We start from the raw sequence: 25,109 nt of genomic DNA, 5'->3' as shown, positions 1-25,109 counted from the left end.
ATCACCTCCTGAAAAAGTTCTGAAAATGAAAACTTCTAGGAATACCATAGCTTAATTACAAAACTCCCAGGTCATGGAGAAAATATTACAAGCATACAGAAACAATTCAAGCATAGTGGAGTCAGAGAGGGCTATCTGAGAGCTTGGAATATGGTATTCTGAGGAGGAATGGAGCTAGGTTTACAACTTAAAATCACCTATCTAAATATAAACTGAATAATTCAGGGGAAAAGATGGATATTCAATGAAATAGAGGACTTTCAAGCATTTGTAATGAAAAGACCAGAACTGAATATAAATTTTTATTTTTCAAATATAGGACTCAGGAGAAGAATAAGGAGGTAATCAGGAAAAAGATATCATAAGGAACTTAATAAGATTTATCTGTTTACATTCTGACATGGAAGGATAATACTTACCCTCAAGAGAACTTTCTCATCATAGCAGTTAGAAAGAGTATATATAGACAGAGGGTATAGTTGTATGAAGGGATGATATCCCCCCCAAAAAAATTAAGGTGAAAGAGGAATGTACTGGGAAGATGGGAAAGGGAGAGATAGAATGGCATAAATTATCTTCCATAAAAGAGACAAGAAAAACTTTTTTACAGTGGAGGGGAAGATGGGAAAGGGAGGGAAAGTAAGTGAATCTTATTCTAATCAAAATTGGTTCAAAAAAGAAATAGCATACTCAATATGGATATAGAAATCTATCTTATCCTGCAGGAAAGTAGAATGGGAAGGAGATATGGGAAGAAGTGATAAAAAAGAAGGCATATTGAAGAAACAGGTGATAAATAGTAAAACACTTTTGAGGAGGGTCAGGATAAAAAGAAAGAGAGAATAAAATAAATGGAGGAGGGGAGGAAAACAATTAGCAATAGTAATTGGGAAAAGCATTTTGAAGCAAGTTTCTCTGACGAAGGTTTCATTTCCCAAATGTATAACAGAATCAAATTTATAAAAAAAAAAAATTTAAAAGGCCATTCCCCTATACCTTCGGAATCTAATACTTAATGTGCAACAAGAAAATGATATTTACACACATATATTGTATCTAGGTTATATTGTAACACATGTAAAATGTATGGGATTGCCTGTCATCAAGGGGAGGGAGTAGAGGGAAGGAGGGGATAATTTGGAAAAATGAATACAAGGGATAATGTTATAAAAAAAATTACTCATGCATATATACTGTCAAAACAAATTATAAATAAATAAAATTAAAAAAAAAAAAAGGCCATTCCCCAATTGAAAGGGAGAGGGTTTGTGAGGAAAGATGAGTTTAATTTTGAACTTGTTGAGTTTAAACTATCTATAGGACATTTAAGATATGTAGTAGGCATTTGGAGATGGTTAGGATTAAGGTTGAATTGGATAAGTATATCTGAGAGCCATCCTATCATAAACTCCTTAGCAGTTTCCCAATTGATGGACAATCTTACATTTTCCAATTCTTTGCCTCCTTAAAAAGAACTACTATAAATATTTTTTTGTTCAAATAGGCTCTTTTCCTTTTTTTTGATCTCTTTGGGGATACCAACTTAGTAGCAATAAAAGGTCAGAATTTGTACAGTTTAATAGCTTTTGGAAATAGTTCCAAATTGCTTTGTAGAATGACTAGTTCATTTCATGGTTCCATCAACTATAAACCAATCCACTGATGTGCTGTTTTCTGAAACTCTTTGAACATATCATTTTCCAGTTTTCTCAATTTTGACAATTTAGTACATATGAAATGGTACCTCAGAGTTGTTTTTATTTGCTTTGTTCTAGTTATTAGGGACAGAACATTTTTTTCATGTAGTTATTGATAGCATAGATTTCTTCATCTGAAAACTGTCTATTCGTTTTCTTTGACTATTTATCAACTGGAAAAAAGCTCACATTCTCATAAATTTGAAACAACACCCTAAATCTCAGAAATAAGACCTTTATCAGAAAAACTTGCTAGATATATTTTCCTTCTCTACATCACCTTATTTTCCTGCTTCTAATTTTATTTAGGTTTTTTGTTTTGTTTTGTTTTTTGGCAGTTGGGGTTAAGTAACTTGCCTAGGGTCACACAGCTAGTAAGTGTTAATTGTCTGAGGCCAGATTTAGATTCAGGTCTTCCTAACTTAAGGGGAGTGCTCTATTCACTGTACCACTTAACTGTCCCTTCTAATTTTAACTGTATTGATTTTGTGCAAAAACTTATTAATTGTATATATTCAAAGTTGTCATTTTGTCTTTTTGGGAACCTCTCTATCTCTTGTTTGGTCATAAAATCTCCATTCATAAATCTGACAGGCATTTCTTCTCTGCTTCTCTAATTTGTTTCTGATGCTACCCAATGCCAAATTAAATATTCATTTAGATGTCTTAGAAAACATAAGATGTTAGCCTGTGTCTAGTTTATGCCACACTACATTCTAGTTTTCCCTACAGCTTTTGTTGAATAATGAGTTCTTTTTTTTAAATTATAACTTTTTATTTTCAAAATATATACATGGATAATTTTTGTTATTCACTTTTACAAAATCCTGTTCTAATTTTTTCTCTCCCTTTCCCCCCCTTCTCCAGTCAGCAAATGATCCAATATAATGTTAAACATGTGCAATTCCTCTCCATATATTTCTACAAATATCATGCTGCACAAGAAAAATCAGATCCAAAAGGGAAAAAAAATGAGAAAGTAAACAAAATACAAGCAAACTAATAACAAAAAGAGTAAAAATACTATGTTGTGGTCTACATTCAGTTCCCACTGTCCTTTCTTGGGGTGCAAATCTTTGTTATATTTTGCTGTAGTCTCTTTGTTAATATTTTATTTAAAATTTTTGCATATCATTAGGGATACTAATCTCTAGCTTGCTTTCTCTATTTTGATGCTCCTTGGTTTAAGTATCAACATATTTTTGTCATAAAATTTGGCAAGATCTCTTTTATCTATTTTTTCAAACAGTTTATACGGCATTAGAATTAATTGTTCTTTAAATATTGATGGAATTTACTTGTAAATCCATCTGGTCCTATAGTTTTTTGGTTTGTTTTTTAAGTGGAATGTGAGTTTATTTCTGACTTGTTCAATTTCTTTTCCTAAAATAAAGTTTAAATCCTCCATTTCCTATTCTGCTAATCTGGGCAATTTATATTTGCATAACTATTCATCTCTTTTACTTAGATTTTCAGTTTTATTGGTCAATAATTAAGTGAAATAGTTCTTAATATTTTTTTTTTTTGTTTCTTCTTCATTGGTTGTGAATTCACCATGAAAATATAATTATTTGGTTTCCTAATTTGGTAATAGTTTATTTTATTTTTTCAAATAGCTTTTTTTTTTTTAATGGGTTTCTTTGCTTTCATTTTAAAAATTTCTTCTTTGATTACCAGGCTTCATATTTTGGTGCTTATTTAAGAATTTTTGGTTTTCTAGGGATATTTTAGTTGCATTTGTTTTTTAAAATCCCCTGAATGTCTATAATCTCAATCTCGTTTCTCTCTCTTTCTCTCTGTCTCTATCTCTCTCTGTTTCTGTCTGTTTCTTGCTGTCTATCTGTCTCCTAACTTTGACTGGCTTCTTACACTTCTTTGGAACAAAAGGGATGTCTCAGCTGAGTTTTTGGCCTATTGGGATCTTCTTCTGCTTTCTTAAGGTATCAATTGTTTTGCTATTCTAGGATTAAAGGACTCTCTCAGGCTTGCTCCCAAAATAGGGCATCTTAACTCTTAAGTTCCTGACGCAGGTTTGAATCTTAGCAGTATGCCTGTGGGCTTGTCCCTGGGTGGGAGTTGCAGTGGACGGGTGCTATACTCAGCCACTATCAATCAGCAAAGCTCTTCTGGTTCAGTTATAGAGCTGCAGGTTATCCTTTAGTTTGGGTAGCCTGTTATTCAGTTATCCCACTGCAAGCTTCAAATTGGACTGGAGGCTAGAACGGAGTCCCCGCTTTGTTTCTGGAGTCAGAGCCACAGAACTGCTGTCTGCTTCTGAACTTGCTTCTTTTTCTGTAAAGATATCAGCCCTCTCAACGATCCTAAGGCATAGTTCTCCTTGCTAGTCTGTCTTGGACCTGTGACTCAGAACTGCACATTAGTGATAGAACAGCCAGATAGCACCCATTCCTATATCCTGCAGTAATTTGGGGAGCCCCTGAAATCTCTTCCTCCATACGTGCACAGGCTAAGTCCTTTTTCAGTCCCTGGGCTCTATGCTCTATGCAGCACGCTCTTGGACAGATCAAGTTTCCCTATGTTAATCTGGGCTGGAAAAATGACTTATTGTGACTTTTTTTCTTTGTTTTCCTATTAAGCACTTGGTATGGCACATTTTATACATCTTTGTGGAAGGATTGTGTTGATGGAACTGGGCTTTTTCTTCCTTCAACTCTGTCATCTTTACCTGGCCCTCTCCCTTTTATCTTCTTCATTATTTCTCTTCCCTGCCAATCTATCTGAAATTTTTTTCTGAATCATGGGCTATATTCTTACTTATTCCTTCTTTATTCTCTCTGTCACCTTTTTGGGATTAAAACTTATGAAATTACTATGTTAAAGTTCTTTCTTTTTTTTTTTTTTTTTTTTGGTGAGACAATTAGGGTCAAGTTCCTCTTCTTGTCTAGAAAGTGTTGTGTCTGAGACCACATTTGAACTCGGGTCCTCCTGAATTCAGGGGGCTGGTGCTCTATCCACTGCGCCACCTAGCTGCCCCAATTTTAAAGTTTTTAAGAGAGACCTTGAGGATGTTCTAATATTGTTTTTTCTGACCACCTTGTGAGTGCTTGTCCTGTGTGTGCTCTTCATAAAATAGTCTTCTTGGCAAAGATACATTTGATATATGAACAATGTGGCCAGCCCAAGTTGAGGTCTCTGGAATAAAGTTGGAATGCTTGGCAGTTTAATTCAAGAAAAGATCTTAGGTGATCTTCAGAATCTTTCTAAGACAATTCAAAAAGAAGCAATTTAGTTTCCTGGCATGGCACTGGCATGCTGTCCAGATTTCACAAGCATTCAACAATGAGAGCAGCACAACAATTCTATAGATCTTCAGTTTGGTATCCAATCTAATTCTTCTCTTCTCCTACACTTTCCTTCAGAGTCTCCCAAACACTAAGCTAGTTCTGGCAATGCATTTTTGTATATATCATCTTGGAAGTATATGATAACTTGAGTAAGAGATCACATAATGCACTGGGACCCATGGAATGTGGGTTGATATACAGGACATTGGGTAGATTCTTTAGGGAAATTTTATGAGAGATTATGGACTATTGCTGAATAGGATGAGGAAGCCCAGATCAGTTACAAAATATGTGCTGGTGGAAAGAATACTCAAATTGATAAAATGATAAGTTATTGAAGTTTTCATCCAGGGCATACTGGTAAAAAGAGCCACCAGTGAGATTCTTTGTGTATTGCAGGGATATTTAGAGAAATGGCACACATCAGATTTAAATCTAATCTTCAAATGTAGGTCTAGAACAGAGGACTCCCTTATTAGGTATTTATTAGATATTTGTTCCTTTTCTGTCATGAACAGTAGTATTAAAAGTACAGCCTCAAAGGGTTACCTGTGAAACTTGAAGTAGTAGCCACTTTCTGGGGATCCAATCTACAAGAATAAATGCAATCTAGGGAAGTAATCAGAGGTGCTATATTTGTTTCCTTCATCATTCACTTTCTGGATTTTCCTCTATTCCTGATCCACAAATCCATGAGGCTGGGCTGCAGGGATACGTGAGTTGACTCTTCAATAGGAAATAATATGGAAGTCTCCTATCCTTTATCTCCAAGAAGATAGTACAAGTTGGTTTTCTAATCCTTTTTCAAATTATGAATTCTAAGTATTAAAAGTTCTCCACTGTCAATGTATGGTTTTTTTTTTTTTTTTTTTTTTGTTTGTTTTCCCTCATCCACATTTATTTCCTCTTATCTTATGGAACCAGCTACAAATATTTTTTAAATTTTTATTTCTTTTTCTTTTACTAAAGCTTTTTAATTTTCAAATGATATACATTCTTAATTTTTCAACATTAACCTTTCCCAAACCTTTTGCTCCCTACCACCTCCCCTGGATCAGCTATAAATATTTTATAATTATAAATTATTTTACCTAATCAATAATCAAAGTCCAATACTATATTTTTTTTAAGCATGAGAATGTTATATTGTGATCAACATTCAGTTCCCACAGTCCTCTCTCTGGGTGTAGATGGCTCTTTTTGTCACAAGATCATTGGAACTGGTATCAATTATCTCATTATTGGAAAGAATCACGTTCATCAGAATTGATCACGTTCATTGGTTGTATAATATTGATGTTGCTGTGTACTTCTTCTGGTTCTGCTCATTTCACTTAGCATCAGTTCATGTAAGTGTCTCCAGGCCTCTCTAAAATCATCCTCCTGATCATTTCTTATAGAATAATAATATTCCATAATCTTCATATACTGTAACTTATGCAACCATTTTCCAATTGATGGGCATCCACTCAGTTTCCAGTTTCTAGCCACTACAAAAAGGGCTATTACAAACATTTTTGTACATGTGGGTCCCTTTCCCTTCTTTAAGATCTCTTTGGGATGTAAACCCAGTAGTAACACCGATGGATCAAAGGGTATACACAATTTGATAACTTTTTGATTATAGTTCCAAACTCCTCTCCAGAATGGTTGGATCCATTCACAACTCCACCAACAATGATTCATTTTCCCAGTTTTCCCACATCCCCTCCAACATTCATCATTATCTTTTCCTGTCATCTTAGCCAATCTTTGAGATGTGTAGTGGTACCTCAGAGTTATCTTAATTTACATTTCTCAGATCAATAGCGATTTAGAGCACCTTTTCATATAATTAGAAATGGTTTTAATTTCTTCATCTGAAAATTGTCTGTTCATATCCTTTGACCATTTAGCAATTGGAGAATGGCTTGATTTCTTATAAATTAGAGTCAATTTTCTACATATTTTAAAAATGAGGCCTTTATCAGAACCCTTAAATATAAAAAAAATGATTTCCCAATTTATTGCTTCCCTTCTGATGTTATCTGCATTAGTTTTGTTTGTACAAAAACTTTTAAACTTAATATAATCAGAATTATCTATCTGGTGTAAATTCTTCTAGTTCTTTGGACACAAATTCCTTCCTCCTCCACAAATATGAGAAGTAAACTATCTTGTGTTCTTCTAATTTACTTATAATATCACTCTTTATGTCAAAATCATGAACCCATTTGGACCTTACCTTGGTACATGGTGCTATGTGTGGGTCAATGCCTACTTTCTCCCATACTAGTTTCCAATTTTTCCAGCAGTTTTTGTCAAATAATGAGTTCTTATCTCAGAAGCTGGGGTCTTTGGGTTTGTCAAACACTAAATGGCTATAGTTATTGACTATTTTGTTCTGTGAGCCTAGCCTATTACACTGATCGACTATTTCTTATCCAGTACCAAATGGTTTTGATGACCACTACTTTATAATATAGTTTTAGGTTTGGCACAGCTAGGACACCTTCATTAGCATTTTTTTCATCAATTCCTTTGAAATTCTTGACTTTTTGTTCTTCCAGATGAACTATATTATTATTTTTACTAGATCTGTAAAATAATTTCTTGGGAGTTTGATTGGTATGTCACTAAATAAGTAGATAAATTTAGGTAGTATTATCTTCTTTAGTATATCCCACTCGCTTACCCATGAGCACTTGATATTTTTCCAATTGATTAGATCTGCAAGCCCAATATTATTAACCACTCTATTATCTAGCTATTTACTAGGGATCCTAATTATTCATGATGAAGAAAGGGTTTTTATTTAACCAAGCTTCTCTGGACTCCAAAATAGGGAAATTCTGAGAAAAGGATGATCATCATCCCTATACTCTTTAGCTTAAGTATCTCTCATTGCCTTTTTCCTACTCCCTCTTCTTCCTCTATATTCTGTTCTTTGGTAAGTTTATCACTTCCCCTGAATTTAGTTATAATTTGTTTACAAATTATTTCCAAATCTTTTTAATGAGCCCTAATTTTAAGCTACAGTTCCAAAAAAACAATTATATGTTGAATTGATTTCTACTCGACCCTCCATCTATCTGCAGCTGATAATCTGGATAACAGACATGTTTATTGGATCTAGTTTCTCCTGTATAGAATATTAGGCCTATGTCTTTTGAGTCATCATTTGGGTTTTTTAGGCTCAAAGTAGTTAACTAAATGTTTACATCTACAGGGAACTTCTTTTAAAGCATACATCTCCCTGTTTTATACTTTGCTTGATGTTGACTTTCCAAGAATCATTAAAGTTGTAGTATTTCTTCTGTAAAGGAAACCTGTATAAACAATACTAATGCAAACAAGATTAGAAGGGAAGTAACAAATTGGGAAAATATTTCTACTTTAAAGATTCTGATAAAGGTCTCATTTCCAAAATATATAGAGAACTGACCCTAATTTATAAGAAATCAAACCATTCTCCAATTGAGAAATGGTCAAAGGATATGAACAGACAATTCTCAGATGATGAAATTGAAATTATATCCACTCATATGAAAGTGTCCAAATCACTATTGATCAGAGAAATGCAAATTAAGACAACTCTGAGATACCACTACACACCTGTCAGATTGGCTAAGATGACAGGAACAAATAATGATGAATGTTGGAGAGGATGTGGGAAAACTGGGACACTAATACATTGTTGGTGGAGTTGTGAAAGAATCCAACCATTCTGGAGAGCAATTTGGAACTATGCCCAAAAAGTTATCAAACTGTGCATACCCTTTGATCCAGCATTGCTGCTATTGGGCTTATATCCCAAAGAAATACTAAAGAGGGAAAGGGACCTGTATGTGCCAAAATGTTTGTGGCAGCTCTTTTCGTAGTGGCTAGAAACTGGAAGATGAATGGATGTCCATCAATTGGAGAATGGTTGGGTAAATTATGGTATATGTAGGTTATGGAATATTACTGCTCTGTAAGAAATGACCAGCAGGGTGAATACAGAGAGGTTTGGAAAGACTTACATCAACTGATGCTGAGTGAAATGAATGGAACCAGAAGATCGCTGTACACTTCAATGCTGTATGAAGATGTATTCTAATGGAAGTGGATATCTTCAACCTAAAGAAGATCCAACTCACTTCCAATTGATCAATGATGGACAGAAACAACTACAAACAGAGAAGGAATACTGGGCAGTGAATGTAAATTGTTAGCACTACTGTCTATCTACCCAGGTTACTTATACCTTCGGAATCTAATACTTAATGTGCAACAAGAAAATTGGATTTACACACATATATTGTATCTAGGTTATATTGTAGCACCTGTAAAATGTATGGGATTGCCTGTCATCTAGGGGAGGGAGGGGATAATTTGGAAAAATGATTACAAGGAATAATGTTATAAAAAATTACTCATGCATATATACTGTCAAAAAATTTTATAATAAAGTGACTGTTTTCAATAAAAAAAAAAAAAGAAAGAAAGAAACCTGTATAATCAGTTTTAAAAGGTTGAGTGAATGAGCTGTCAGGGGTTCAGGAACTGGAATCAGTGCCTAAGTTTGCTGGTAGTCAAGTCTGGTGAGAAGAAATTTGTGTGACTCTGCTTGTACTGATAGCTTTAGAATCCTGAGAGATGCAGCTCATTCTAGGTGTATCTCTGAATGGTGAGGATTCTAATGCTATTGGCTCAACTTCCATTACCTATATATTGTACCTGATATTGAACTCACATTTAATATTTCTTTTATATCATTGATTAGCCCCCAATATAATTTTTTCAACATAAAACATTTCCATTTTAGTTGCATTAATTTTTTAAAGCAAAATAAAAGTGAAAAAATTATCATTCAATTTGCACTCAAGAATTTAACACTTTTCTCTCTGTAGGTAGAGAGCACTTTTTCATCACTTTGAGATTGTCTTGAATCATTGTACTGGTCAGGATAGTCAAGTCTTTTACAGTTGATCATCATTATAAATTGCAGTTATTGTGCACAATGTTTTTCCAGTTATTTTTACTTCATGCTTGCTTGAATCATATATATGTCTTGCTCTGGTTTCTTTTTCTGAAACCCCTCACCTTGTCACAGTAACATTTCATCACAGTCCTATGTTACAATTTGTTCAGTCATTCCCCAATTGATGAGTAACCCCCCAATTTCCATTTCTTTGCCAACACAAAAAGAGTTGCTATAAATAAATATTTTTGAACATATACATTCTTTTCCTTTTTCTTTTATCTCTTTGACATACAGACATTGTAGTGGTGTTGCTAGGTCAAAGGGTATACACAATTTTTTATTGGGTGTAACTCCAGATTATTCTCCAGACCATGTTCTCTACTATGCACAGTACCATAGTATTCATTGATGTCAGAAGGCATGCTGAGAGGCAAAAAAAAAAAAAAAAAAAAAAAAAAAAAAATTTCCCAAAAGGAGGACATCTCTGGTCTGCAGTCTAACCATCCCTCCCTACTCAATTCCTGAAAGGGGCAAATGGAGCTTCCAGCTGCAGAGAATAAGCCAGCTCAGCCAGTCCAGCCCAGATGGATTCCTCCTTCTTGACCCAACTCACTTTTTGAGAGGAACCTTGTCTTTTATACCTTCCCCCCATCCTACACTATCCAAGCTTCCTTGAGGGTTGGGGAGTCTATGTGTTCAGGCAAAAGCTATGATCCCTCACCCTCCTCTGCCTAGTGATCTGAGGGCTTAGCAGCCTGGGTCCTTTGCTCCTGGTGACCCCCTCCATCTGGGCTCTTATCACTGCTGCTCACCAAGAACGAGCGCTCCTGCTGCTTCAATTCCTGCTGAGAACATTAGACGTCTGTGCCTCTTCAACTACTACTGCTTTGGGAGCCAAAAGATTATGTGCTGCTCTGCAACCTGCCCACTGACTATTACAACCTCATACATAGGCTCCAACTTGATAGTCCTGTGCACTGTTGCCTTTGCTGGGGAAAATATTCTTATAGCCTAGGGCAGTATCCCTGGCAAACCTCACATTCCTATTGCTCAACCTAGACACCAACCATTAAGTGCTGAAGCATTTTTTTTTCTTGCGGAAATGTGTTGAATACTAAATTTGATGAATTTCATATATATATATATATATATACACACACACAGGTGTAATCCAGTTTCCTGGAATGTATAGTGCTGAAACATTGGTGACTTGGCAATGTCAGTCCCAGATCAGCCTTCTACTTAAAACTTTAGCTGTTGACCAGGCTTCATTGTGAAGTAACTTTCCATTATTGTTATCACTGTGTTGCTGCTTTTCTTTTCTTTTTTTTTTTTAGTTAGCTTATTCCATTCACATTTACAGTTATGATCACTGATTGTGCATTCCCCCCCTTCCCATTTTCCTCTTTCCTTCTATTTTATTATTCTGTTCCTCCTCTGTTTTGCTTCGTACCACAGCCTCCTCCATCTTTCCTTTTCCTTATCATTCACCCTACTATATCTCTGATCACTTTTTCTTCCTGTTTCCCTAATTGGACATGGATTTCTATACATAACTGAGTGTGTATATGAATTCTTTGAACCAATTCCAGTGAACATTAGCTTAAGCATTTCCTCCCCCCTCCTTTTCTCTCTACCATGAAAGTTGTACTTTTCTTTTATGTGAGAAAATTTTCCCCACTCTATCTCTCCCTCTCCCAGTGCAACCCTTTTTCTCACCTCTATTTTTTCAAGATTTACGTCGGTGCCCTCTGTATATGCAGACTCTAACTGCCCTAATAATGATAAAATTCTTAGTTTTACATGTATTAGCATTCCAAAAAAGAAATATAAGCATTTCAATTCTACTGAATCCTTTATGATTATTCTTTCCTCTTCACTTTTTTATACTTCTCTTGAGTCCTATGTTTAAATGTCAAATTTTCTATCCAACTGTGGTCTTTTTCATCAGGAATGCTTGAAAGTTCTCTATTTCATTGAATATCCAATTTCCCTTCTTGTTATGCCCCTATGGACTCCTCTAACCTGGTAGCTCCCCTTTAAGCTACTCTTAATGTCTGTCCATCGACGGCACAGCTAGGCCACATTTACCCATCTTCTGGCACCAACCTGGATCCCACAGAGACAGACCACCAGGAGTTGGGGTGAAGCAAAAGAGAACTTTATTCTTAGATAGCCCATATTTATACACCCCTGAGGATCTGGGGGAAGGGAGATGTCTTCTAGGAACCTAGCATAATGGGATTGGCCCAAGAAGAAGGAAAGAGGCGTGCTAAGCTTTGAGAGCACTAAGGAGGGAGGTGTGGTATCTGGAGTCAGACATTGCCTCTTGGGACTAGGCCCCACCTCCACGTAGGACTCGCCTGCGCCTCAGTACCTCTCATCTCTCAGGTCCTCCCACATGCCTTGAATTGCATTCCTTGCTTCTAGAGGCTTTGTAACCCTTACATCTCCCCCTATTTTATTAATAAGACCAAATGTTCTTATGTTGACAAATGAGAAGTTCTTCCATAAGCACCTCTAAAGAATTTTTGTTAAGAATATGTACAAAGCATCCTAGCAAAGTAGGCAAAAGCAAAAGAAACAACAATACAAAAATGGCTACATAGAGTCTATGGAATACAATAGAAGGGGTTAGGAAGGAAAGTATGTTGGATCCATTCACTAAGCAAGTCTGGCAAGGGTAGTCATCTCTCTGTTATGGCACTGTTTCAGGTGTTTCTTGGCTCATCTCCTTCTCTTCTTCTTCAGCCCCTATTTTAATAGAGACAACTCTCCTTGGCCTTCTTTCTGGAATCCAGTGGCCTTCCTTATCAGACTCTGTAAGACATAGATATCCCGGCCCTCTCCAAAGTACTAAGGATGGACTTGCTAACGTCCTTCCTCGTCCTTCCAAAGGACCTTTTGAATGTTCTCTGGTGCTTGAAGCACTGTTTTTGTGGAGCTTTTCTGTCTTGTCTATAAGATTGTGCCAAATATATCATTCCTGGAGAGAGGCTGGTATCCCTCTTCAGGCACAAAACATTGTAAGTATATAAAGCATTATCCATGTCTGCCTGTGTGGGCCATCAGGGATTCTGTCTACTTCCTCTCCCTTTCTGGTTTTTTTTTTTTGTTTTTTTTTTTTTTTGTTTTTTGTTTTTTTCACTGTTTAAGTATTCCATTTTATTTGGGGACGTATGATACCTGCCCCTTTCTGTTTAAGAGGGATGGCCTTCAGAGTATGATGGGCCCATTCCACTAGGGCCTGACTCTGTGGATTATAGGAAATCCCCATAACATTTTTAATGGCAATTGGCGAGGAAGGTGTCCATCTGCTTAGAATTATAAGTTGGATCATTGTTGGTCTTTATGATATTAAGAACCCTGTGAGAGGAGAAGCAACTATACAAATGTTTAATGACTGAAGGAATGTTTTCACGGGAGGCCACAGTGGCCCAAAGGAATCTAGAAAAGATTTCAATACAAACATGGATGGCCACCCGGCCCATATGTGCTACATCCATGTGCTACAAATCATTGGGAAATAAACCCTGGGGATTAACTCTTTTATTAAGTGGAGGAGGGAGAAACTGAACACACTGCTTCACTTTCTGTTGGGCTTGTTCCCAGGTGAGGCCATAAAAGCCACATAGAGAAGTAGCAGGTAAGTGGAGAAATTCATGGGCACATTCAGGGGATGTGGTGATTGTGAGAAGGGAGCATTGTAAAGCACAGTCCGCCACCTCGTTGCCAGCAAATATGCCTCCTTCACAGCATTGGTGAGAATATAAATGCAGGATGTAAATGGGATGTTTCCTAGTCTGTAAAATCAGCTGCAAGTCAGCAAGGAAGTTAGAAATTGAAGGATTCTGAGGTTGTAGGACAGCATCCTCAATGCCTCTGAGCATTTGAACAACATATAAGTTATCTGATATGATATTAATGGGCTCTGGGTATCTCTTACATTCTTTTAAGATGTCATATAAAGGCTGCATCAAAGAAATAGGAGTAGGGGCATGAGCCCTTAACCACTGAATTTGTCCAATTAGTTTTTGAAATAGGTTCAGAGTATTCACCTTGTCTAATTGTAAGTTAGGTCTCTGATTAATAACTGTAAAAGTCCCAAGGTGTAGTCCCAGGTAAATGATGGGATACTTATATTGGATCTTTTCGGGGACTACCACCAGTCCATGCTGAGCAAGAATGCTCATGGTCTCTTTAAGCAGGGCAGACAGATCTTTCCCACTGCTCACTGATAACAGTATATCATCCATATAGTGCAGTGTCATGACATGAAGCCATGCCTTCCTAACTGGTTCTAGCACTTGCGCTATGTACACCTGACATAAGGTGGGACTATAACACATCCCTTGGGGAAGAACTTTCCATTTGTAACACAGATCAGGTCCTGCATTGTTTGTAGGGGGGATGGTAAAAGAAAATATTTACTTATCCTCTGGGGCCAGAGGGATGGAGAAGAAACTGTCTTGTATGTCTACTACTATAACTGGCCAGCCAGTGGGTACTAGATTAGGAGATGGCATGCCAGGCTGTAGGGCTCCCTTAAGTTCAATAGTAGCATTGATGGCCCTAAGGTCCACTGGCATTCTGAATTTTCCAGATTTTTTTCTTTATAATAAATACAAGGCTATTCCATGGGCTGGACATTGGTTCTATATATCCGGCCTTCAACTGTTGTTGCATAATTTCACATGTTTGGGCTTTATAAACTGAGAAAGGCCATTGGAGTACCCAAACTGGGATATTAGATTTCCATGTTAATGGTGTGGGCATGATATGAACAACACCAAATACCCAATGACCCCAATTAAAAATCCTGTGGAGGTGGTATATAGACTGAGGCACCACAAGCCTTCAAATATGTCCTGACCCCATAGATTGTACCTGACACCTGTGACCACTAGGATTGGAATATCCCGTTTGTCTGCAAACTGCCAGGACAGGTCTTCTGATGTAACCCCTTTAGATAGCACCTGCGAGGGCATCCATTTGAAAGGCACTAGAGCCAACGTTCTCACATCTCTTTATCATCTCTCTAGTCCAGCCTCCCCAGCTAAAGTAGGCATACCTTTCTGGAAGATAGTGGTAGCATTTTCTCCTGCCAATTTCCGTATAAGGGGGCTTCTCCTCTGCCCAGTGACCTCTCAATAGACACCTGTAGGCAGGCCACAAAATCAGGAAAAGGTTCATCTGGGCCCTGTTTAATCCTAGTCATTGAGGGCTTCTGCTTTCCAGAAGCTTGAATTTTGCTAAATGCTCTTTGGGCACATTGAGACACAGCTGCATATACTACTCATCATATTGCATTTGATCCTCATTTCTTTTATACTTTGCAGCTTTCTGTATTATTTGTCCTAAACTTGTTGGGAATCTCCAAACCCTTCACAAACGGGCACAGAGGGAGTGGACGGGAGACATATCTCCTCAGGGAGGGTGGGGGATGAGGGAGAAAGAAGGCCATGCCTCAGAGACAGAGGCGACCTTCCCTCTGTTTGCTTTCTCCTTCTTTGTTATCACCATCCTTTACTTCAAGGTTATATGTCTCTCTGTTTACTTTCTCATTACTCATCTTATCCCTGCCCCCTTCTGTTCCATTATATCTGCTTCCTGCTTCTTCTTCACTACTTCTTCCTGTGATGTCACATGCATCTCCTTCATCTTCCTGTTTATTTCCTGATTCTTTTCCACACCTAACTTCCATTTTATGGGCATGGCTGGTCCCTTGAGTACTGGTTTAAGACCCTCATTTGTTTTATGACTCTCCATTTGCACTTCATTATCTACTTTTAATAGATTGTGGTTTGCGTCTCTTAAAATTCCCCCCAATCACTTGATGCCATTCCAGGATGGCTCCCAGAGTTTCCTTATCAGAGGAAGCCATCTGACTACCTACTACCTCCCACTTTTTAAAATCCATTTCCAATTCTGCTTGCTTTACTATTCTATAAGCTTCTTTCCCTGCTACCTCTTGGTCTGGGACCCTCACAATAACCCATCCCATTTTCCTAACTTTCTACTCACTTTAGAGCAGAGTTCTGTGTTTCTTCCCACCTGTAACCCTGCTACAAGGTGAGGTTCTAGCCAAAATTGTCCCTGTTCAGGTGCCACTTATTATGATCCTATGGAGTACTCTAACCTGGCAGGTCCCCTTTGAGCTACTCTTAATGCCCGTCAGTCGATGGCATGGCTAGGCCACACTTACCCATCTTCTGATACCAACCCAGATCCCACAGAGACAGACCACCAGGAGTGGGGTGAAGCAAAAGAGAACTTTATTCTGAGATAGCACATATTTATATACCCCTGAGGGTCTGGGAAAAGGGAGAAGTCCTCTAGGAACCTGGCATAATAGGATTGGCCCAAGAAGAAGGAAGGAGGCATGCTAGGCTTTGAGAGCACTAAGGAGGGAGTACCTGGAATCAGACACAGCCTCTTGGGGCTATGCCCCACCTCCACGTAGAACTTGCCTGCACCTCAGTACCTCCCATCCCTCAGGTCCTCCCACATGCCTTGAACTGCATTCCTTGCTTCTAGAGGTTTTTTAACCCTTATACCTTCAAGAAGATTATACTCAATTTTATTGGGTGATTGATTTTTTTGTTTTAATACTAGATCTTTTGGTATAAAGTTCCAAGTCAAGAAATAGGCTGGAAAACAACCAAATAACACCAGAACTTGATCATAAAAAAGGAACTACAGTGGAAATTTATGAAAAAAGAATTAATAGCTAAGTCCAGAGTATTATATTCCAAGCCCTCCCATCATTTTATATGAAAATTGCTAAAGTTTGTCTGATCCTGACTATGGCTCTGTGATATCTGAATTGTTTTTTCCTACCTGCCTGCAATATTTTCTCTATGACCTGGGAACTCTGGATTTTAACTATATTTCTGAGAGTTTTCATTTTGGAATCTCTTTCAGGAGGTGATTAGTGGATTCTTCCAATTTCTATTTTGTCCTTGGGAAGTTTTCTTTTATAATTTCTTGCAAGACAACATCTAACCCTTTTTTTCATGGCTTTCTGTTGTGACCAGCACAACACAAATAGGCTAGTAGAGGTTGAAAATAAGGAAATGGCGTTGCTAATAATTCAACAGAGTCTTTTATTAAGAGAAATCATGTTGCTTAAAACCATGTTACTATGAAAAGCATTGTTTTGTAACCAACTCTGGTTTCTATTTTCTATGATCTAACTCTTTGAAGCATGTTGTTAGTTTCTAGGGATTCAATCTTTATGTAAAGTTTACAGTGCCCCAATATTGTGCCAGGGATTTATGTTTTCTCATGATTTCAAGCTTAAATGCACCCTTGATTAATCTTCAGAGATGGGAAACATCCCAGTTACCAAAGTTTCTAACTTCCTGGGAGTTCTCTACAGCTTTTAATGAGTTCAATACTTTTAAAATTATCTCTCATTGGTCTATTTTCCAGATCAGTTGTTTTTCCAATAAGACATTACACATTTTTTTTCTATTTTTTCTATTCCTTTTACTTTATTGTTTCTTGATGCTTTATGAATCTTAGTTTCCACTTGCCCTATTCTAATTTCTATGTAACTCTTTTCTTCATTGAACTTTTGTTTCTTTTTTTCCTTTTTTACTAATTCTGCTTTTTAGGGAGTTCTTTTCTTCAGTGAATTTTTGTACCTCCTTCTCCACTTGGTCTTTTTTGCTTTTTGAATTCTTTTCTTCAATGAATTTTGGTATCTCTTTTCCCAAGCTATTAATTTTTTTTCATAAATTTCTTTCATAACTCTCATTTTTCTTTCCAATTTTTCCTCTACCATTATCTCTTTCTTTAATGCTTTCAGGAATTCTTGTTGGCCTTATAGCCATTGAACATCTATCTTTATTGCTTTTTTAATAGCTGTTTTCATATTGTTGGCTTCTTCTGAGTTTGTGTTTTGAGCTTCCTTGCCACTATAGTTTCTTCTTATGATTAAGTTCTTGTATCATTTGCTTGCTTTTCAGCCTATTTCTTGACTTTGAACTTTATGCTAAAGTTGAGCTCTGCTCATCTGGGATTTGGAAGGCAGAGTCTCAAGATTTAGACATTTTTGTGTTGTTTTCAGAGCTAGTTCTTCAATTCCTTTGTGCTTTGATTTGATGACTTATTTTAAAGTTCTTTGGAAGGGAATATTGGAAAAGTTCAGGGGTGTTGCTGCCTGTATTTCACCAACTTGGCTTAATCCTCCCCCTAATATAATTTAACCAAGGAATATCAATTAGCTTTTACAAAGAGACATTTACTGAGAAGACACAGCAAGAACAGAAGTTACAACGTATTTACATTCCACTATCTAAGAGTATACTTTCTATTATCTCAGTCTCTGGGGAGAATGGGCTCAGATTTAAAATCATTTGTATTAAAACTTTTGCCCCCACACTAAGTTCACTTCCAAATTTCAATGGACATCGCTCTTGGCTTGATCAACTGCTAATGCTGTGTCAAACACCAGGCTATGCAAAAATTCTGATATGATCTCTAGTCTTGCAATAGTTGTTTCCTCCTCACTCAACCACAACCATGGAGAATAAAGAGAGTTCTTTGACCTACTGATCTCCTTTTCAATGAACAGTTAGTTCCAGTTAATCAATAGACTTACAAATGTAACAGACTGGAAAAAGTTATAGAATACCTGCATATATTCTGAATTATGGCAGAAAAGGAGTCAAGCTCCAGGACTCTCATTTGTCTTGTCCTTCAATGCATTTTATTATCATTATTATTATCCTACTTTTGCTCATTTCACTGTGCATCAATTTATACAAGTCTTCTCAATTTTCTCTGAAACTGTCCTTTTCATCATTTCTTAGGACAAGTAGATAGAGTAAAGGGCCGAAAGTCAGGAGAACTCATTTTTCTAAATTCAAATCTGGCCTGACACTTACTAGCTGTGTGACCCTGGTCAAGTCACTTAATCCTGTTTGCCTCAGTTTCCTCATCCATAAAATGAGCTGGAGAAGGAAATGGCAAAGCACTCCAATATCTTTGTTAAGAAAATCCCAAATGGGGTCACAAAAAGGTAGATGCTATTATGATCCCAATTTTACATGTGAGGAAACTGAGTCAGACAGAGGTTAAGTCATTTGGCCAGAGTCACACAGGTACTAAGGGTCTGAAGGTGGATTGAACACAGGTCTTCCTAAGTTCAGGTGAAGTGCTGTATTCACTTCACAACTTAGCTGATCTTTATGCCAAAATTTCTTCAATTGATTGTCACTCCCTTAGTTTCTAGTTCTTTGCCATCACAAAAAAGAGCTGCTTTAATAGGTTCTTTCTGCTTTTTTTGCTATGAAACACAAACCTGGATCAAAAGGTATGAGTTTAATGACTTTGGGGGCATAGCTCCAAATTGTTCTCTAGAATGTCTGGACATTCATGGTTCTATCAACAATACACCTGTGTAGCTAATAGAAACACTATAATTTATATCATGTTGTTTGCCGTCTCAATGGATAGAGGGGAGCAGGAGGAAGGGAGAGAATTTGCAGCTCAAAATTCAAATTTTTATATTAAAAATAAATTGGGGGCATAAATTTATGTGACTCTTTTTCTGCAGTCCCTCTAATAATTGTCATCTTCCTTTTTTTGTTGTTAATTTTGCTGCTCTGATGGGGAAAAAAGCTTTAATTTTCATTTCTTTGATTATTAGTAATTTGGAGCATTTTTTCTATGCTGTTGTTATTCTATGCCTGTTGAATATTAACTGTTTTTCTACTGAAGAAAATTTCTTGTTCTCAAAAAATTTTTTATATTTCTAGGTTATGACCCTCATCAGAGAAACCTCATATAGAATTTCCTTCCTAGTTTCCTGTTTCCCTTATAATATTAATTGCATTTAGTTTTGTTTGTGCAAACTTCTTAATTTTATATAATCAAAATTGTCTGTTTTATCTTTTCTGATTTTCTTTATCCCTTATTTGATCATGGATTCTTCCCTTATCCATGGATCTAAAAGGTATTTCTTCCTTGCTCCTCTGATTTGTGAAGTTATCCTGGATGCCTTAGTCATGTAATCTTTTTGTCTAAAGCTTTTTAAAATTATATTTGTAAGATATCTTGCAAATATTTTCCTACCAGCCTTGGTTAGGTATACTTCAGTTCTGTCTGGGAATCTGTCATTTCTACATTTGACAGATTTATGGCCAGATATAGAGTAAATCTAATTGGTAGAGGAATTACCAACATGGACAAAGTCACAGATCCATCAAAGTATTATTTTTAACTGAATTTTAAATATTTTGGCTTCCGTGGTTTTATGTATATAAAAGAATATTTTTCAATACCCATGCACAATTTGTTTCTTTAATTGGATTTGTTCAGAGCATTATTAGGTTTATGATAATTTCGTGTTCTGTCCTTTTTTGATCATATCCAATTCTTCATGACCCTATTTGGGATTTTTTTGGCAAAGATACTGGAGTGGTTTGTTTGCTGTTTCTTTCTCCAGTTCATTTTACTGATGAGGAAACTGAGGCAACCAGATTTAAGTGATTTGCCTAAGGTCACACAGCTGGTAAGTGTCGAAAGCTCAATTTGAATTCAGGAAGATGAGTCTTCCACCTCTGGGCCTAGTATTCTATCCACTGTGCCACCTATTTGCCCTTTACATATTTGAACCATATTTAAACATAAACACCAAAAAATACATATTTTAAACATAAAGACTCAGAGATTGCTTTTCTCTAATAATAATAGCAACTTTTGTTTAGATAAGTGTTTTAAGTTTGGCAAAGCATCTTATGTGGTACTTCATTTTATCTTTACAGCAACTCTGAGAGAAAGATACTATGATCACCCCCGTTTATAGAAGAAAAAGTTGAGACAGGCAGAGATTAAATGACTTGTTTAATGTCTGAGCCAGCATTATAACCTTAGGTCTTTATGACTCTAACCTGGTCCACATTACAGAGAGACAGGAATATGGATCCTTTATCTGCTTTTTGTTTTCTCCCCACAGGAACAACATATCTGTATCTTATTCTATTCAAACTGAAGTACCTAAACCTTTGACTAGAAAGGTATGATGATCAGCCCCTCTGCAGAAGTGTAATAATCTCAAGTCAGGAGAAAAACGGGGGTGGGGTAGGGGGTGAGGGGAAACAGGATTAGACGAATTTCCTTAGGAGACAATCCCAATTGAGGGGACACTTTTTGTAGCCACACCAACTTTGGTACCTAGAATAGTGCTTAAAAAAAAAAATTAGTGAGCACACAAATAAACTCTCCAATGTTGGGACTGATGCAGAAATTATTCTGTATTTAGTCACCCTCTCTGTCCCAAGTTAGGCAACCCTGTGACCTAAAAGTCTCTTGTTTCTAACCACCCCTCTAGACATTGAGGGAAAGATAATGGGTCTTAGGGCAAGACCTAAAATGTTTACAATGCAGTGCATATAAATATGTCTAAAGAAACAAACAATATTACCTGAAAATGTCATGATATCTGAGAGTACAGTAAGTCTGGGAGGCAAGTTATAAGCAGAAAAGGTCCTTTTTTCACCACTAAATAAATAAATTTATGATAATTATTATAATTTATCACATCAATAAACATTTACTAAATACCTACTGTGTGTAAAGCACTGTTTGAGAGAAAGTTGTGGGGGGCAGGAGAGTGGTATAAAATAAGAAACACAGTCATTGCTCTCATGAAGTTTATAGTTTAATTGGGAATACAGTATACACACAGATAGTATAATAAGAAATAATGTCAAATAAATATATAAAAGAGGTGCAAAGTGCTGTTTGAGCTGGAGGCTCCAGTAAGAGCAATACTAACTTAGATCAGGGAAAGCTTTGTAGAGAAATTTTTTTTAATTGAATCTTGAAGAATGGAATTTAAAAAAGGCAGGGAAAGGAATAGCCCTGACCTAAGAAATGATGGAAGAAAAGGTCAGGAGGATGGACCTCTCTGAGAGCAGGGATGGTTACTCATTTGTTTTTTCATCCTCATTACCTAGATCAGTCTTTTACACTTAGTAGATACTTAGTAAATGCTTGTTGGATAGACTGGGAACGTGAAAGCTGGACTGTTTCTCAGTACATCATGGTAACTTAGAGTTTAAAAGATTATAGAGACAGTCTTCTATTTTATAGAGGAGATCCAGACTTGCCCAACATGACATGGTGAGTTAATAGTCAGTTCAGGTGTCCCAACTTTCAGTTTTTCTACTATGCTGAAATGAATTCCCTAGGAGAAGGGGGTATTGCCATTCCTAATAGCTCACAAATCCTAGGATGCCCAGATAAGCTTGAATTGTACTGGCTCACACTGAGCTGTATCACCTCTCCTCCACAGCACGAACCCTGCAATTACTCACTGGTCCCTGCCACTCAACAACACTACCTTTTCAAGGATAAGTTTAACTTCACTGTCCCAGTGCTGCTGTATGGCAAGCTCTTCAACCAAGAGCTCTGGGAGCAACTGAATCAGCAGAGTGCTCCCTATGGCTGGCAAGGGATTTCCTACCAAGGTAATCTTTTGTTGCTGTCCCTGGCCCTGTGCTTTTTCCATTTGATGCCCTCCTCTCCTCATCCCTAGTTTCCTTAGGTAAGATGGAATTCCCTTCATCCTTCCAGTTCCTTCCAATCCAGAAGCTGAGACATATCCTGAGGGAGCCACAGGACTCATTGATTACTCTCCCAAAATTCAGACACTTCCCTTCACTGATCCATTCACCCCCAGGTCCTGCAAGGGACTCTTGTTAGAGACAGGGTTTTCCCATCTCTCTGCCTTAGGTAGTATGCCCCCAGTTTCACAGGCCTGAGGAGCCTGGAAGCTTTTGCCTAATAAGAAATTTGGGCTTCTATGGTGCAATATCTTATCTTTTCCTACTCAAAATGTTCTGATGTCCAGATATAGATTGAGAACATTCCAGTGACCTCAAACAGCCTTGCCTATTATTGTTCCTGTCATAATTGTCATAACTCCTAGCCTAGGATTCTACTTGAGAGAGCCTACCCCAAACCGCCTTTCTCTCCCTCTCCATTGTGTGTATCTAGTGGGGAAGGGAAGTGACCAGAGATGTTGGGGTCTGGCTGGGAGAACTTTGTAAGGTCAAATACAACACATCTCTATCCTTGGCTCTGGATCACAGCTGTTCTCCTCCTCCTCTTGGAAAGTCCATGAAATGCAGATTTCCCCAAAAACAACTGAGAAGACAAGATTAAACCCTTTACGTGTATCTACTGAGCTGAGATGAGGAACACAAGCAATAACAATGAAGTGGAAGAAGCTTCATTATTGTGTTCCCTTAAGAATATTTTTTGGGGCAAACAAGTTATTCTTCAATATATGCTCATGACTTATGTCTACCTAAGGATCCCTTAGAACCTGGCTCTTCTGGATTTTTAAAAAGTTTAAGGGTGACGAGGAATCAAGGTATAAATTACATTAACTGCCTTCTCCCCCTAGCTCTGTACTTTCTCACCAATATTTCTTCTTTGTCTTGGTCTATGGTCCGTCCTTCCTATCCTATATTTTTGTTGGGTTTTCTTTGGGGAAAGGGCTGAGGGAAACAAGTGTGAACGTGACCATCGATTTGTTTTTTCTCTAGTTGTTATCCCCAAGTGCCAAGCATAGCTCTTGGAACTTAGAAGGAACAGAAGTTTAATAAAGGCTTTTTCATTTAAAAGAAAAAGGAGGGTTGTCACTAAAGGAGACTCAAGAACTTGTGACATGCCTTCCTTAGCTCTAACCTGGCTTCCGTCCCACAGCTATAGTTTCCACATTGAGCCTCCTGAATACTTCGACCAATGCTCAGCTATTTGATCACAGACAACACACAGGCTGCATTCGATGTGCTGTTGTGGGCAATGGGGGTATCCTCAATGGGTCCCGCCAAGGTGCGCAGATTGATTCCCATGACTTCGTCTTCAGGTATGAGAGCTTGGAAGCCCAAGTGCTCATGAGCAAAGGCTTATGAGAAGTGTGTATGTTGGGAAGGGTGGGATGTTAGAAAGAATGGAGTGGAGAACAGCTAAAAAACAGAGGAAAAAAAGAGTATCTGGTCATAGGAGGAAAAGGTTAAAGGCAGAGTAAGTACTAAGAATTGAGCACCTGCCTGATATCTACAGAATCTTCCTTGGCAAGAAGAGAAAAAAATAATTCCTGGCTGTAAGAATCTTCCAATCCAACAAAATGGGACATGCATATGGAAAAATTTAACAAATATATGAATCAGTATGTGAATTAATATGGTAGAAAAAAATGGATATAAGTGCCCAAAGAACATGGGTGAAACTAGCAATCAGAAATAGAAAGTGTTTTCTTAATTCTGAAGGAGAGGAGGGATATGGATTGACACAGAAAAGGCTATAGGATAACTTAGGTAAGTTAAAACTGAGTAAATAATCTGTGTTAGAGACTAATGAAAAATGAAGTTGGTATGATGGGGGCTCCTTTTCCTCTCAGGCTTAATGGGGCTGTGATCAAAGGCTATGAGGAAGATGTGGGCACCAAGACTTCATTCTATGGTTTCACTGTAAACACAATGAAGAACTCCCTGAAAGCTTACAAGCATCTGGGCTTCACTTCAGTGCCCAAACACCATGTGAGTACTCCCCAGGGGACTAGAGACTCTGATGTGTACAACGCCAATCCTTGGAGCCTGGTCAACAGGTTTTACCTGTATAACTAGAACCCCTTGAAGAAATAAAGGGCACTAACCCTCATAGTCTTCGGACCCCAATTCTGGGCTTCATAGGAGATTCCAGACTTATGGCATCAAGTAAGGGTTTTACCCTGCAGATTATTTTCAGGAGTTCCGCGAATGGAATGGATGCCAAAAAAAAAAAAAAAAAAAAAAATTACATCTTTATTTTCACTAAACTTTGGCTTCCTTTGTGATAGTATATATTTGTTTTATGCATTTTAAATATTATTCCAAGAAGGATTGGGGCTAGTTGGTACTTCAGAGGGTCCGTGAACTTGGATGAGAAAAAAATTAGATTTGACCAGATTGCCAAAAGGGTACAAGACACACAGAATTTAAGAAGCCTAGAAATTTGAGAGGGAGATTCCCTCTTCCTCAGGCAGACTTTATCCCTCAGAAGAGAAGTGGGAGGTGGAGGTCACAGGGAGTGGAGAGGAAAGGTGCAGTACATATTGGACACTAAGATCTGCCAGTAGTTGATTTTGGCACTAAGAGACTA

General features: G+C 37.3%; 1 protein-coding gene across 3 annotated transcripts in view; it reads left to right on the top strand.

Annotated features, from left to right (window-relative positions):
• The window catches only part of ST6GALNAC2 (ST6 N-acetylgalactosaminide alpha-2,6-sialyltransferase 2), a 68,359-nt gene that overhangs the window by 33,362 nt on the left and 9,888 nt on the right, over positions 1-25,109 (top strand). For all 3 annotated transcript variants that reach the window (XM_074260819.1, XM_074260818.1, XM_074260817.1), the window contains exons 2-5: positions 20,914-20,974; positions 22,255-22,429; positions 23,673-23,835; positions 24,370-24,508. In XM_074260819.1, coding sequence (XP_074116920.1) covers positions 20,914-20,974; positions 22,255-22,429; positions 23,673-23,835; positions 24,370-24,508 — 538 coding nt within the window. The remainder of the gene's footprint in view (positions 1-20,913; positions 20,975-22,254; positions 22,430-23,672; positions 23,836-24,369; positions 24,509-25,109) is intronic.

This window comes from Sminthopsis crassicaudata, chromosome 4 (genome assembly GCF_048593235.1).
Source record: "Sminthopsis crassicaudata isolate SCR6 chromosome 4, ASM4859323v1, whole genome shotgun sequence".
NCBI lineage: Eukaryota > Metazoa > Chordata > Mammalia > Dasyuromorphia > Dasyuridae > Sminthopsis > Sminthopsis crassicaudata.
The sequence above is the reverse complement of the archived record's forward strand: the minus strand, read 5'-3'. Positions and strand labels throughout refer to the sequence as shown.